Source organism: Dipodomys ordii, unplaced genomic scaffold, assembly GCF_000151885.1.
Source record: "Dipodomys ordii isolate 6190 unplaced genomic scaffold, Dord_2.0 Scaffold22, whole genome shotgun sequence".
Taxonomy (NCBI): Eukaryota; Metazoa; Chordata; class Mammalia; order Rodentia; family Heteromyidae; genus Dipodomys; species Dipodomys ordii.
The window spans coordinates 1,638,486-1,652,569 of record NW_012267238.1 but is presented as its reverse complement, the minus strand read 5'-3'; the positions used below and the strand labels follow the sequence as shown (position 1 = coordinate 1,652,569).

At 48.8% G+C, this 14,084-nt stretch overlaps 1 protein-coding gene across 2 annotated transcripts; it reads right to left on the bottom strand.

Moving 5' to 3' along the window:
* Positions 1 to 227: 227 nt before the first annotated feature.
* Positions 228 to 13,491, bottom strand: Rhog (ras homolog family member G). 2 transcript variants are annotated; one of them, XM_013014104.1, is made up of 3 exons: positions 13,408 to 13,454; positions 12,233 to 12,278; positions 228 to 1,437 (listed from the first exon to the last, which is right to left on the bottom strand). In XM_013014104.1, exon 3 carries the CDS (start codon positions 1,367 to 1,369, stop codon positions 794 to 796), a length of 576 nt encoding a protein of 191 aa, XP_012869558.1. In that variant the 5' UTR covers positions 1,370 to 1,437; positions 12,233 to 12,278; positions 13,408 to 13,454; the 3' UTR covers positions 228 to 793. The 2 variants fall into 2 exon arrangements, with proteins under 2 accessions (XP_012869558.1, XP_012869557.1); XM_013014103.1 differs by lacking the exon at positions 12,233 to 12,278 and having other exon boundaries at positions 13,408 to 13,491.
* Positions 13,492 to 14,084: the final 593 nt, after the last annotated feature.

Here is a 14,084-nt window from a genome sequence, read left to right as displayed (position 1 = left end):
TGAGTCTTAAACCAGGAAGTCTTTCTTCAAGCTTTGCATCTTAATTCACTAGAGCATCAGTGGCTGGGCTCAGAGCTTTGTTAGGAAAATTGGGGGTTGGGGGAGATCAACAATGAAGTCTATTGTCACTTGTCCCCTCTTAGTGCAAACAAAAGACTCCCAGTCTCTGGGGAGCCCTAGCCCATGCCCACCCCCTAATGCCCAGCACAACAGGGAGGAGCCAGGGCCACTGAAAACAGGAGGTTTTATTGATGCTGATGGGGGTAGGACAGGCCCCCAGGAGCACGGGGGGCTGAGTCAGTCAGCAGATGCGTAAGGCTTGGACACACTGAGCAGGTTAGGGCACATTTATCTTCTCAGGTCTATAGTTCCTTCCTTGATGAAGGGAAGAGCACTTCGGGGTTTGGGGTAGGGCAATTCCAAGAGCAGCAAGGGCAGAGGTTAGAGATGGCTGAGCCCCTAACCTGAGAGGAGGCACCACAGTAGGCACGTCGTAGAAAGCTGGATGAACTGGTCAGTAGCGGAAAGTGGAGGGATGGCACTGGGTTGGCCTCTTGGGAGAATCAACCTTGGCCTGGGTAAGCTCATGAGAATACCTGATGTTCCCAAGCAGGTTGGGGCAGGGCCCAAAGCCCCTTTCCCTGTAGGCCTCCTTAAGGAGAAAAAGGCATTCCAGGAGCTCCCCAGGCAAGTGAGTGCCAGAATTAGTCCTTAAGGCACAGCTGGGGGCAGACAAGGCGCCAAGGCACAACTGGTGGGGGGGCAGGGGCAGCCTTTAAGCTGAGGGCCAGGGTCACAAGAGGACACAGGACCGCCCACGCTTGATCGGTGTGGGGTTGAGCACAGCCCGGACAGCCTCAGCAAACACTTCCTTCACGCCGTCCTGCTGCAGGGCCGAGCACTCGAGGTAGCGCACAGCGTGGATCTGCTTGGCCAGCGTCTGGCCTTGCTGGGGTGTGATGGGCGCCTGGCCCTGCTCCTTGAGGCGCCGAAGGGTGTCAGGCTGGGCTCTCAGGTCCTTCTTGGTGCCTACCAGGAGGATGGGCACGTCAGGGCAGTGGTGGCACACCTCTGGATGCCACTTGTGCCTCACATTCTCATAGGAGGGCGGGCTGGCAATGGAGAAACAGATGACAAAGACGTTGGTCTGAGGGTAGGAAAGTGTGCGGAGGCGGTCATATTCCTCCTGGCCCGCAGTGTCCCATAGGTTCAGGTTCACTGTGCGCCCATCAACTGCGCTCTGGGCGCTGTAATTGTCGAACACCGTAGGAATATACTCCTTGGGGAAGGCATTAGTTGTGTAGCAGATGAGCAGGCATGTCTTGCCCACAGCCCCATCGCCCACCACCACACACTTGATGCTCTGCATTGTGGGTGAAGTTGCTGTAGGGGAGGCGGTGCCCCCTCCCTTTCTTGGGCCCCTCTGGAAGCAATGACCTGTGAAGAGGTAAGAAAGACACTCCTAATTAGGCTTCGATATATATTGCAAAGAAAGATTGGGGGTACAGAGAGAAACCAACTCCTGTTTTGTTAACTTGACAGGATTCCAAAATCTCAGTAAGACAGACATCAGAAAGACAGACAGACATTGATAGGTATTGAGCAAGATGTTATAAAGACGCAGTATAATGTGGCGGGAAGCACACAGGGTCAAGTGCCAGACCAAAGGAAAAATCCTCGTTCTGCTATTTTTCAGCAGTAACAGTAGACAAATCACTTTCCCTCCCCATGCCTATTGTAATTCAGTAAGATGAGGATAAAGTAATACCTATCTCATTTGGTTATAAGGATAATATACATTAATACACGTAAAGCACTTAGAATAGTATTTGGTCAAAGAGTATTGTTGGGTGGGGAGGGGTGTACACATGCATCCTGGGGTTTGAACTCAATGCCTGGGCACTGTCCTTGAGCTTTTGAGTGGTTAAATAAGAGGTAAGAGTCTCACGGGCCTACTGGCCTGGGATGAATTCAAACCATGATCCTCAGACCTCTGTCACCTGAGAAGCTAGGTTTTACAGGTTTGAGCCCCACTAGCTCCCCACAATATTAGCCATTTTTCCATTTCCCTAGACAAAGGAGGGTGCCCAAGGGTAGAGATCTACTAGCCCCTACTAAAAGTAGACCCATTCCACCAGCTTGATCTCTCATCATTGGTTAGAAACCTCAAAAATCAGACCGTGTGGGCGGCCACATGCAGAAGACTAAAAGTGGACCCCAGCCTATCACCATGCACCAACATCAACTCAAAATGGATTAAAGACCTTAACATTAAACGTGAATCTCTGAAACTACTGCAGGACAGAGTAGGAGAGACACTTGAACTTATAGGCATAGGAAGGAACTTCCTGAACAGAGTCCCAGGGTCATAACAAATTGGAGAGAGACTCGACAAGTGGGACTACCTTAAAATAAAAAGCTTCTGCACAGCTAAATCTATCGCAACCAAGCTAGAAAGACAACCAACTAATTGGGAAAAAATATTTATCAGCAATATATCAGACAAGGGGTTAACATCCTGTATATACAGGGAACTCAAGGAAACTAATCCCTCCCAAACCTAACAAACCAATTACTAAATGGGCAAGGGACCTAAAGAGAGACTTCTCAGAAGAAGAGATAAAAATGGCAAAGAAACACATGAGGAAATGTTCACCATCCCTGGTGTGAAGGAAATGCAAATAAAGACAACCCTGAGATACCACCTTACCCCAGTCAGAAAGTCCCACATCCTCAAGTCAGCCAACGACAAATGCTGGAGGGGATGCAGAGAAAGAGGAACCCTAGGCTGGGAAGGTGGCTCAGTGGTAGAGCGCTTGCGTTGCATGCATGAAGCCCTGGGTCCGATTCCTCAGCACCACATAAGCAAAAAGAAAAAAGCTGGAAGTGGCGCTGTGGCTCAAGTGGTAGAGTGCTAGCCTTGAGCTGAAGAGCTGAGGGACAGCACCCAGGCCCAGAGTTCAGGCCCCACGACCGGACCAAAAAAAAAAAAAAAGAAAGAAAGAAAGAAAGAGGAACCCTATTACACTGCTGGTGGGAATGTACGCTTATACAACCATTTTGGAAAGCAGTCTGGAGGGTCCTTAGAAAGCTAAATACTGACCTTCCTTACGATCCAGTCATACCACTTCTAGGCACTTATCCTGAACAACAGGAACCAGTATACAAGGACACATGCATCTCTATGTTTATTGCAGCACTGTTCACAATAGCCAGGATATGGAAACAACCCAGATGTCCCACCACAGATGAATGGATCCAAAAATTGTGGTATCTATACACAATGGAATATTATGCAGACATTAGAAATGACAAAATAATGGCATTTGCAGGGGAATGGAGCTAGAAGAAATGTTGAGTGAGGTAAGCCAAGAGCAAGGAGACAAATGGTACATGGTCTCCCTGATAAGTGGATATTAAATCCAAAATGTTAGGTGATACGACAAAATTAACAGGATTTAAGAAACAAAGGACTTCCACTCATCTGGTCAAATCACTACTAAATAACCTCATTGTGCTGATCATATGTATGGTATATATGTGTACACTGGAGGGGAACCAGGAAGATGACACAGAACTAGAGGGAATCAGGGAAAAACATACAACAGCGGGACCCATCAGCTGCACTGGACATTGACCAAAATGAACTAAGCAACTTAATGGCAGTGATGGGAGGGAGGGAACAAGTGGGAAAAAGGGAACAGCTGATGCTATGCAAAACAAAAGAAATGTATATACCACCCAATGTGGAAATAACTATCGCAAAGCTCACAGAACTCATAAATGTTATAGACCACAATAGACAATTTGCTCCAGGAAAGTTAGAATGTGTTTGTGACTTTAACTGAGCATCACTATCCCACAATACTGTGAAATTTGGGAAATTATGTAACCACTTAATCACAATAAAAAATTTGAAAAAAAAGATCAGACAGTGTGCAAGTGTAACAGTGGAGGGGAATCCCCTACCCAAGCAGAAAAGGAACACTGGTGGTGTAGGGGCTACAAATGACACAAGCTTGTCCCAAGCCACAGCTTCCTGTGGGACTAGCTGGAAGCGAAATGATTTCAATCTATGCAATTACCTCTTTTGATTCCCATTAACATTATTTTCATCTTATTTGCATTAAAAAGTGTGTTGTGTATATGCATAACTTCATGTCGTTTAGACATTTAGAGAGTAGTCAGGGAAGAAATCCAAAGACCCAAGTTTGAGCCTCAGCTCTGTTGACTACTACCAAACTACCAAACTTAAGATACTGAGGCACTTTTGTTTTTGCCAGTCCTGGGGCTTGAACTCAGTGCCTGGGCTCCAGTTTTTGCTCAATGCTAACACTGTACCACTTGTGCTACAACTCCCAGCTTTTTTTGTTTATGTGGTACTGAGGAATTGAACCCAGGGCTCCATTCATGCTAGGCAAGCACTCTACCACTAAGCCACATGCCCAGCCTCACTGAGACACTTTTTCTCTCTGCGTCTTAGTTTGTTTTCCTTTCAGGAAATGAAAATAACCAACTGGTTATGGAAGCACATGCCTGTAATCCCAGCACTGGGAAGGCTGAGGTAGAAGGATCATGTGTTGGAGATCCTTCTATATATGTTCTGTGTAGTAAGACCCTGCCTTAAAAAAAAACAAAAGAGCATGCTGGGCACCGATGGCTCATGTCTGTAAGCCTAGCTACTCAGGAGACAAGATCTGACAACGGCGGTTCAGTGTCAGACAAGGCAGAAAAGTCCTTCACACTCTTATCTCCAATAAACTACTCAGAAAAAGCCAGAAGTGGTAGTGTGGCTTAAGTGGCAGAGTGCTAGCCTTGTGCAAAAGCTCAGGGACAGCACTGAGCTCAGTCCTCAGGACTGGGGCACACATGCACACACGCACACACACACAGCCTATGACAAGAACACTAGGAGACTTTACTTGTGTACAGTGGATTGTGTGGGAGGGCCTAGCATCCCACAGAACTGGGGGGGGGCAAGAGGCTGTAGTTTTTAGTTCGATAGAATGAGTGGGTGTGTCAGTATGCCTGAGACCTCTCCCAGACAAGCCCAGCAGAGGGCTGGCCCAGGCAGGAGGGCATGGAGGGAACTCTGGCTCAAGACTGAAAGTACAACAGGCTCTCTAGGAAGGTACTTATCAACCAACCATCAGTAAATCAATGTTCAAAGGAGATGGGAAGGGGAAGAGGGTAGTTTCCTAGCTGGCAAAGGAACAGGGACCGACACCGGAAAAGGATTATGAATGAGGTATGTCCAAAACAAGGTGTGGTACAAAGCTAGAGCACCAAATACCTGCATCTGACCTGGGCACCTCTTCTCATCTGCACCCTTGATAAAAAGCCCTCATACGGTCAAAACAAAAAACAACAACTAGCTAGCCTAGTATTATGTCATTTAATCTTTACTACCAGTTTACAAATAAGGAAACAAATTCAGTAGTTAAAATAATCCAATGTTACCCAACTACCTAATATGAGAGGATAGGACACAAACCCAGTTTTGTGATCCAAAGGTCCTATGTTTTTCTCAATATATCACACAGCTCCAAGTTATCCCTTACCAGCCAACTGTGTGAATTTGAGCAAGTTAAATCATTCCTCTTCCTGAAGCCTTAGTTTCTTCATCTGTATAACAGTAGCTGGCCCTGCCAGTCTCACAGGACTGCATTGAGGATCCTAACTAAGAATGAGAATGAATTTGCTTTTGTAAGTTGTGATGTGCTGTGAACACAGGAGGTGACTGTAGCAAGCTTTTCATCCCAAGAGGCAGGAAGCACGGAGTTTGCATATGTCTGAGTGGTGGCATCAGTCCAGTTCTCCCTATTCAGATCGAGTTCAGACCCTCATCCTCTCTCCCAAGACAACTCTTTTCTCTAAAATCCTTTGGCAGGAATTGGGTTCAACAAGTTCCCATAGTTCATATGCTAAAGCTGCCAGATAGGAAGAAGGGGTGTTAATGCTGAACTAGGAGTAGCCTGCCTGAGCTTGTGTTTTGACTTACCACTAACTTAAAAAATTTTTTTTTTTTGTCTAGCAAATAAGTTGATATTTGCAGATTTGTACTGTATAGCCAAACTTGTTCTGGTATTTATTCCAATTTAATTCATATCCTTTTTTTTTTTTGCCATTCATGGTGCCTGAACTCTGGGCCTGGGCACTGTCCCTCAGCTCTTCAGCTCAAGGCTAATGCTCTACCACTTGAGCCACAGCACCACTTCCAGCTTTTTCTGCTTATGTGGTGCTGAGGAATCGAACCCAGGGCCTCATGCATGCAAGGCAAGTGCTCTACCACTGAGCCACCTTCCCAGCCCCTAATTCCTATCATTTTGTTGTTCAAAGTTGTTCTGAAAGGAATTTTGGAGTCACAAAGATGCCAAAGGTTTAAGTCATAGTTCTGCCACTTATCAGCTGTGTGACCTTGAACTTATGAAGGGTTACTTCTCTAAGCTTCAATTCAGCTTTCAAATGAGTCCCAATAGTACCTATTTCATAGGGTTGCTATGAGGATTAAATGCATTAATATACAATATATGTGCACAATGTAGATATTTTGTAAGCGAGTTCCCATCTTGCTCCTGAGGGATCCTCAAGGTCTCTGCTGACAATCCCTCTCGCCTCTCTAACATTCAGACTCCTGGAGGCCTAATTTAAGTCTCATCATTCCACGAGGCTACTGAATTCCTTAAATTTCCATCATATAGCCCTTTAACTCCAAGAATCATATAAAGTTACCCAACTGTGGATATCCTTAAATAATAGGCCTAGCTTTTCTCAACTCATTCACAAAAAAAGCTATGACTATATGGTGGGACACACAGGAGTGTAAAACACTGTGATTTACTTGTACCACCTATCTTCATAACTGAGGCCTGGACACAGACCACTTCTGGCACCCAGAACTAAACACCTGAAATGCTAAATCTTTTTTTTTTAGTCTATCATGGGGTCAAAATACTGGGCCTGGGCACTGTCCCTCAGCTCTTCAGCTCAAGGCTACTGCTCTACCACTTGGGCCACAGTGCCACTTCGAGCTTTTTCTGTTTATGTGGTGCTAAGGAATCGAACCTAGGGCCTCATGCATGCAAGGCAAACACTCTACCACTGAGCCACCTTCCCAGCTCCAGAAATGCTAAATCTTAATAGAGAACAAGGATGGGCAAGTCACTCTTCCTACACTAGCTCCAGCAGAGTCTGCGGGAGCACCGCTCATGGAGCAGAGAGAGGAGAGGCAACACTACTAGAGTGGGGTCCTTGGTGCCCAGCTTACATCTACTTACTCCTGGCCCTGGGGTGTAGCCAGGCAGACCCAGAGGGAGGAGGAAAAGGAAGCACTGAAGTGTTCTTGGTTGCCAGATCTCTGTGGCGGTTAGAGCAGGGGAAGTGTCCCAACTGGGAGTGGGGGAGGGGGAGGATGGGCTCTATGACATGGGAACTTACTACAGCCTTCTAATCTGCCCCTACTATAGAGCTCCTCTGCAGATCTCCCTGAACCTCATTCTCACCATAATATACCTCTAGACATTCCAACCCTTACCTCTGGCCACACCATCCTGATCTACAAGGTAGCTTCCATATTCTCTTCCCTAAACACAAGTAGAAATATTCATAGAACCAAACCACTGCTACTTGCTCCAGGAAAATTTTTATAAACTATCCATGTCATGACTTATTCTATCCAATGTCTGATGCCTGTCTCTCTCTCACAGGTACTTACTTGGATCACTTGGGAGACTGATCTGAATCTTTTTATTTTTAGGTTTTTTTTTGTTTTTGTCAGTTGAACTCTGGACCTGGGCCTTGTCCCTGAGCTCTTCAATTCAAGGCTAGGGCTCTATCACTTTGAGCCACAGCTCCACTTCTGGTTTTCTGGTATTAATTGGAGGTAAGAGTCTCACAGACTTTCCTGATTAGCTGGCTTTGAACTATGATCCTCAGATCTCAGCCTCCGGGCTCTGATCTGAGCCGTATCTCCTGTCATTCCATTGGGAGAGCCTAGAAGGCAAGGTCCAGGCTAATTTCTATCTCCCTGGGCTAAGCCCAGCACACATAGGCTGGGCTCAGTAAAAAAACTCGGTGAACTCAACCAGTCCTCTGTCTTCACACGAGGTTGTTTCTGTTTCTGAAATGCTGATTGTCCCTTCAGATTTTTTTCTGCCCTCCAAGGCTCAGTTCTCCTCTAAAACATCACAATGACCTTCTCTTCTGCGTACCTTTCCTTCTGATCGTTGTGCTAAATTAACTAGATGCTTCACAGGGAGAAGAGTTTGTCATTTTAATTCATAGGACGAAGCAGAGGGCTAAGCAAAAACTGTAGACTGACATACACCTCTTCTTCTTCCATCAATCCAGACATTGAAGCTGGGAATAAGGAAATTCTCTATGACCAAAAGACACAGGACAAAGGTTGTCAGCTTCTGCCTCACTCAGAGGAGCATGAAGTTAGGATACTGAACAACATGTAAGCTAGTTTACTTTGTCTTCAGCTTGAAGAATAAGGGGCAAAGGAGTCAGAGCTAAGGTTGAAGATTGGAAAAAAGCTAAGGTTTGGATTAGAATGTCTGAAGACCCTTAGGGTAGAGACAGAACACTCTTGGAAAGGTTCTACAAATTTGTTTATTTTGAAGGGATGAAAGAGAAGAGGTGACACAAGGAGAATTACAGGGGCTGCAGCTGCTTGCAGCTGGACTGGGAGGAGGAAGCGGCCGGGGGAGACATGAGGTCAGTGTAGGGCTGGGACCAGGCCAAGGGCTGAGTCTCTCTTTTCTTCCCCTTCTCATAAGCAGGGAAGAACTCAAGAGAGCTTAGTTCTCATATTACAGGACTCTACTACATGTTCCCATTTTCCATCCTTCAGTACCTACAGAGGATCCTGCACTGCAGCCACTAGGGGAAGAGAAGTTGATGCCATCCTCTAGGGACTGGAGAGGAAGAAGCAAAACAGGTGTCCCTGACCAAGATATAGGGAGTTGAGATCCTTTCTCGAATCCCTTCCTTTTTCTCTGGCCATCCTAGTGCTCTGGGTGTTCTACAAAAAGTGAGGAGCATCAGGGCCAGGACAGCACTGGCTGGGGAAGCCGGGGGAAGACTCCTCCTCCCTCCCCCCACCAAACCACCAAGAAAAAAGCTCTTCTCCTCCCCCCTCCCCCCTAGCTGCAGCTCAGCAGTCCCTGGGCCCCATGAAAGGCCCATGAAGTGGCACCTCCTTTGCCTTTCCTCATTACACACAAGGCTACACAGACTACCAAATCCTGTGCCCGCTAGCCGAAAATACCCACAGAGAAACCCAGGGCTGCCCAGTCTCTTTAGGCTTACCCAAGGACTGAGGGGGCTTTCCACAAGGGAAAATAATATCAGGGAGGAAATTCCACTATCTGTTTTCCACGGTCAGTGGGACAGGGTACTCCCCAATCTTGCTGTCCCCTGTGAAATCCCCAACACTCTCTGCCTGACTTCATAGTAATCCTTGTGCTTTGGGGAAAGAGCCATAGAGTTCTGCCTTTGACATATACATAGAGGCCTGGCAGATCAAGGTTAACTGAGAAGGAAGGTGTGTGTGTGTGGGGGGGGGGGAGATGTGGAGAGGGAGGGGGGGTGGTTATTAGGAATCTTTTGTGGGAAGGGAAAGTCAAAGCTTTCACTGTGTACTTTGGAAGTATTGATAATCCAACTCTTCAATGTTGACAGTGAACCAAGAGAAAGTAAATTGTACACGGTTGATCGTAAGCCCAGGACAAGGACCTGGATCTCCTAACCTTGAGTTCCACAAAGAAAATGTGTTACTCCAGGCCTGGAAACAGACCCACCATCCCTCTGACTTCATTCAGAGGGCCCTACCATGGTTTGTGAAAAGGGCCAAGGGAGGCAGGTTAGCCTATGTTTGAGCTCTAGGCTTCTAAGTTTCTAGGCCACCATGGTTAGCCCAACCTGTAGTGTTCATGAGTTAGCACTATCATGACTGGACAGCCAGCTATCCTGGCCCTGCTGCAGCCAAGCTCCTCCTCTGGCCTTTAGCTCCTGGGGAGATGCCCTCCCCCCATATCAGATGAGGACAAAAGAGGAAGCTGGACCCTGGACAGGAAAACCAGTCTGATCTGGGGAGGTGGCTCACGCTTTGTCTTTAGTTTCCCTTCTCAGCTCTTCTCACGGACCCCTATAACCCTTCCCTTTCTAATGGATCCACCACTGCATATAGAGAAAAGGGTCTTTGGCTTGAGTCCAGTCCCCGTTCTTACTTACAGTTCCCCAGCTACTATCATCCTAATATAATCACAATCGTCTCACTATAGCTGCAGCTTCTCCTATCTTCCCGCTCATAACCACCTAAAAGCTCAGAGCAACCACCCCATCTGCCCTAACCTCTTGCTAGAAACAACTCTCCAAATCCTAGCTTCCCAAGCAGGATATGTAGCAATCTCACACCACCACTTTGTTTTCATGAACTGTCACAATTCAATGCTATTTTTTTCCCCTTTCTCCTGTCCTGAGGCTTGAACTCAAGGCCTGGGCAGGCCCTGTCCCTGTGCTGGTTTTGCCTGAGCCACAGCACTACTTCTGGCTTTTTCTGTTTATGTGTACTAAGGAATGGAACAGGGCTTCATGCATGCTGGGCAAGTACTCTACCACTAAGCCACATTCCCAGCCCATCAATCCTACTTTTTTAGCTAAGCCTTCCACAGCATACTCAGTTGTAACATACTATTTAGATCCCTTTCACTCTGGTCATATTTTTCCAGCAATGATTTTCTTGCAATTGGTTCAAATTTTCAATGAAGCCTAGGAAAAAAAATCTATTTCTTCTGCTTTATCTTCACTCTCAGAGTTCAGCAGGTTGCTTAGTTATGCAGAAAGAATACTAAAATAAGTACAGGTTTGCTAGGCTGGGAATCAGGACTCCTGGGGATTTTTATTGAGCTGTGATGCTGGGAAAGTGCCTTGTATGCACATCAAATTCCCTGAGCTGGGATTTAATACAGATCCCTTGGATTTCCTACTGGGCCTGAACCTCTCTCTGTACATCCCAGAAAAGAGTAAAGGGCAGGATTGGAAGAAGGGACAATTTATGGGAGAGGAACAACTGTGAGATGGTAAGAGGATAGGATGAAGGAGGATAGCTCTTAAATTTAGCTGTGCCTTAGAGATCCCCAAAATGTTTCACTTGGTCCCCTCCACTTCTCTCTCTTTTTTTTTTTCTAGTGGAGTGGAATGAATACAGAGGTTACAGGAGGTGGAGAGAAACAAGATCTCTAAGCATGCAGCCCAAAGGCCTGAGGAAGCAGCTCTAGAATGTAGACAAGCACTTGAAAAAGCCAGGAGAGACTCAAGTTAGACTTAGGAGAAATGTTTCAGAGAGAGAGCAGAGAGGGTCCTTGACAGAGGATATATTAAGGATGCCTGAAGGAACAAAGGTCAGCAGAGGGCTTCCTGGTAACCCAAGCCCTAAAGCAGATAGGAATATGTGGGTACCCAGCTTGGACAAGCCCCAGAAATCGGCAGGGAAAAAGGGACAGACACCTTTACCTCCTATCTTTCTTTTCCTGATTCAAAATTAAAATGGTTAAAACTAAAGTTAGAGCAGCTGCAGTCTTCCCTCCCGAATCCCCATCTGTGCCCTATGTCTTTCCTTTCACCACACCAGAATGTTCTTCTGCCTAGTCTACCCACCACCAGACAATACTGAAACCAGTAGGTGTTGCAGTCTATTCTCCCAGCCCCCAGTCAAAGCCTCTTCTTTATCATGCACCCAAATGGGGTAATTTTGATTTTCCAGGGCTTCTCTCATCACTTTTATTCCTGTCTTACCCTACCCTGACTGTTACAGTTTCCTCCTACTTAACCACAAAGTCACCCACTCCAAGTCCCTTTCACTCTGTTAGCTTCTGGGCCCTCTCAAAGCTGAGGGCAGCTATTTTGTCTCCAAGAGATAAAGATATAGACACACAAGCACTTGCATGTTCATGCTCTTGCATGCATGTACACAAATTGCCAGCCCTTTAATCATCTCTATCACTAAAGTTGCAGCCTACCTCTTTACACTAGAAAGGTTTGAAAAGTCTCTCAAACTCCCAAGTAGTCAGGTGTGGTGGCTCACAACTGTAATCCTAGCACTTGAGAGCCTGAAAGGAGATGAAGAGGCTGAAACCAGCTTTGGCTATGGAGGCCTTGTCTCCAAAAAGCAAACTAGAAGAACAAAATCACACACACACACACACACACACACACACACAGAACTCACCAAGTCTTCTACAGCAATTTCTGACCCCAAAGCTGGAGATAAGTGGCTGAAAGGGAAGGAGACAGAAGGTGACAGGCTGAGGGATGAAGGAAGAGGCTGCATGTGTGCTACACCAGAGGCAGGGGAAAAGGAGGCTGCAGGGGACCAAGAGGAACAGAGGGACAACTGAGAGGCCATCAAGGCCTAGGTATGTCTGTGTATTTGGGTGGGGGGGGGGAAGGAAGGTGGGAAAACAGACCGAAAGGGAAGAGAGTGGGTAGACATTAAAGGGGTGGAGGAAGACAAGATAGACATCTGTAGAATCCTGTCACTGAACAGGAGAGAAAACAGTAGGAGATGGCTGTCAAGTCCTTCCAGGAGGCCAGAGCCTCTGGGGCCTCCCCCAAAGCCCTGTAACTCTCAATATCTCTACGTGAGTCCCTCCAACCCCTTTATACCAGGCAAGATCAGGCCTTTTCCTTCCTTGGTTTACTCCCCAAAGAACAAGGCCAGGCTCAGGTCAGTGAGGCACTAAATACCTGTTGCTTGGCTTCCAGAGATGAAGAGGTTGGAGCTCATAAAAACAGACACTCCCGAGGAGGAGGCAGGTTGGCAGCGCTCCCCACCGAGTCCTCCGGATTGCCAGGGACCCTTGGGGTGGCAGCCTGGGAGGTTTGACATCGATCTCCCAGGAAAAGGTTAAAAAACAACAACAACAAATTCCCCCCAAACCCCAGACATCGCCCCCTTCCCAGCCTAGCAAATGTCAGTACCGCGGGGCGCCCCCTCCAGCCCAAAGGCCCGCTCCCCTCACCCACTAATGAACACCCCCCCAACCACACACTCAACTTTAGGGCACCCCGCCTTGGAGCCCCAGCTCCCAGCTCCGAGCCTTCCCACTTTTAAAGACCCTTCTCCAGGCTCCAACTTTAGGGGTCCCTCTGCGGTCACGGGACCCCTCGACAAGGCGCCAGGACCCCCCGACTCTCCGAGCCGCCCCATCTCCGCCCCGCCCGCCCGCCGGGCCGGCCGCGCCCGCTCGATGAGTGTGGGGGGGGAGCAAAACCCTCCCGCCCCGCGGCCTCCGGCAAGCGAGCTTCCCGGCCCGCGCTCGGCTCCCGATCCCCGGTGGGTCGGACTGCTCTCCGCCAGACCCCCCCAACCCCTGCCTGCCGCCCGCCGTGGCCGGGCCTCACCTGGAGCCCTCCCCGCGGCGGGGGAGCTGGGGGCGGCGGCAGCAGCTCCGGGCTCGAGAAGGAAGTGAGAGCGGGAGGCTGGAGGAAGTGGGGGGGTGGGGGGGCGGGGTGCGGAGGCGGGCCGGGGCGGGGCGCAACCAGGAAGTCGGCGGGCGCGCTCCCCGCCACTCTCCGCCCCGGCCCCTTCTGCAGGCTTCGCCCGCCCCCCCCCCCAAGTCTTCAAACAAAAGTCCTGTGCTCCCCGCTTCCCCCTTCCCCTCCCACCACCTCACCCCGCGCCGGGCGGCCCCGGGGATCCTTCAGATCGGGCCTCTCAAGGTCAGATCTCCCCGCCTCCGCCTGGCCATCCTGCCTCCAGCCCGGGCCTTAAACTGGGCACTGGACGTTTGTCCTCGTCCTCTGGATCTCACCCCACCAACCTCCGCGGGAAAGGCAGAGAAAGGCCGGTCCCTAGGCCTGGGTGTCTGCCGCCGAGCCCCAGCGGTGGCCGCGGCTGGCCAGGGAAAGGGGACGTTCGTCCTGGGTCAGGCCGGGGCAGTCCCCAATCCCCGGGGAGCGCTGGTAGAAGTGTGTGTGTGTGGGGGGGAGTGTGATTCAGCAACGGGTAGGTCTCAGACCCCTGGGGAGGCTGGGGGGGGCAGGGGAGCTGTCGTCAGCGCTTGATCAGCCAGAGGCGC

Coding starts and splice junctions, on each gene's coding strand:
- Rhog (XM_013014103.1), bottom strand. CDS start 1,369: ATGCAGAGCATCAAGTGTGTGGTGGTGGGCGATGGGGCTGTGGGCAAG.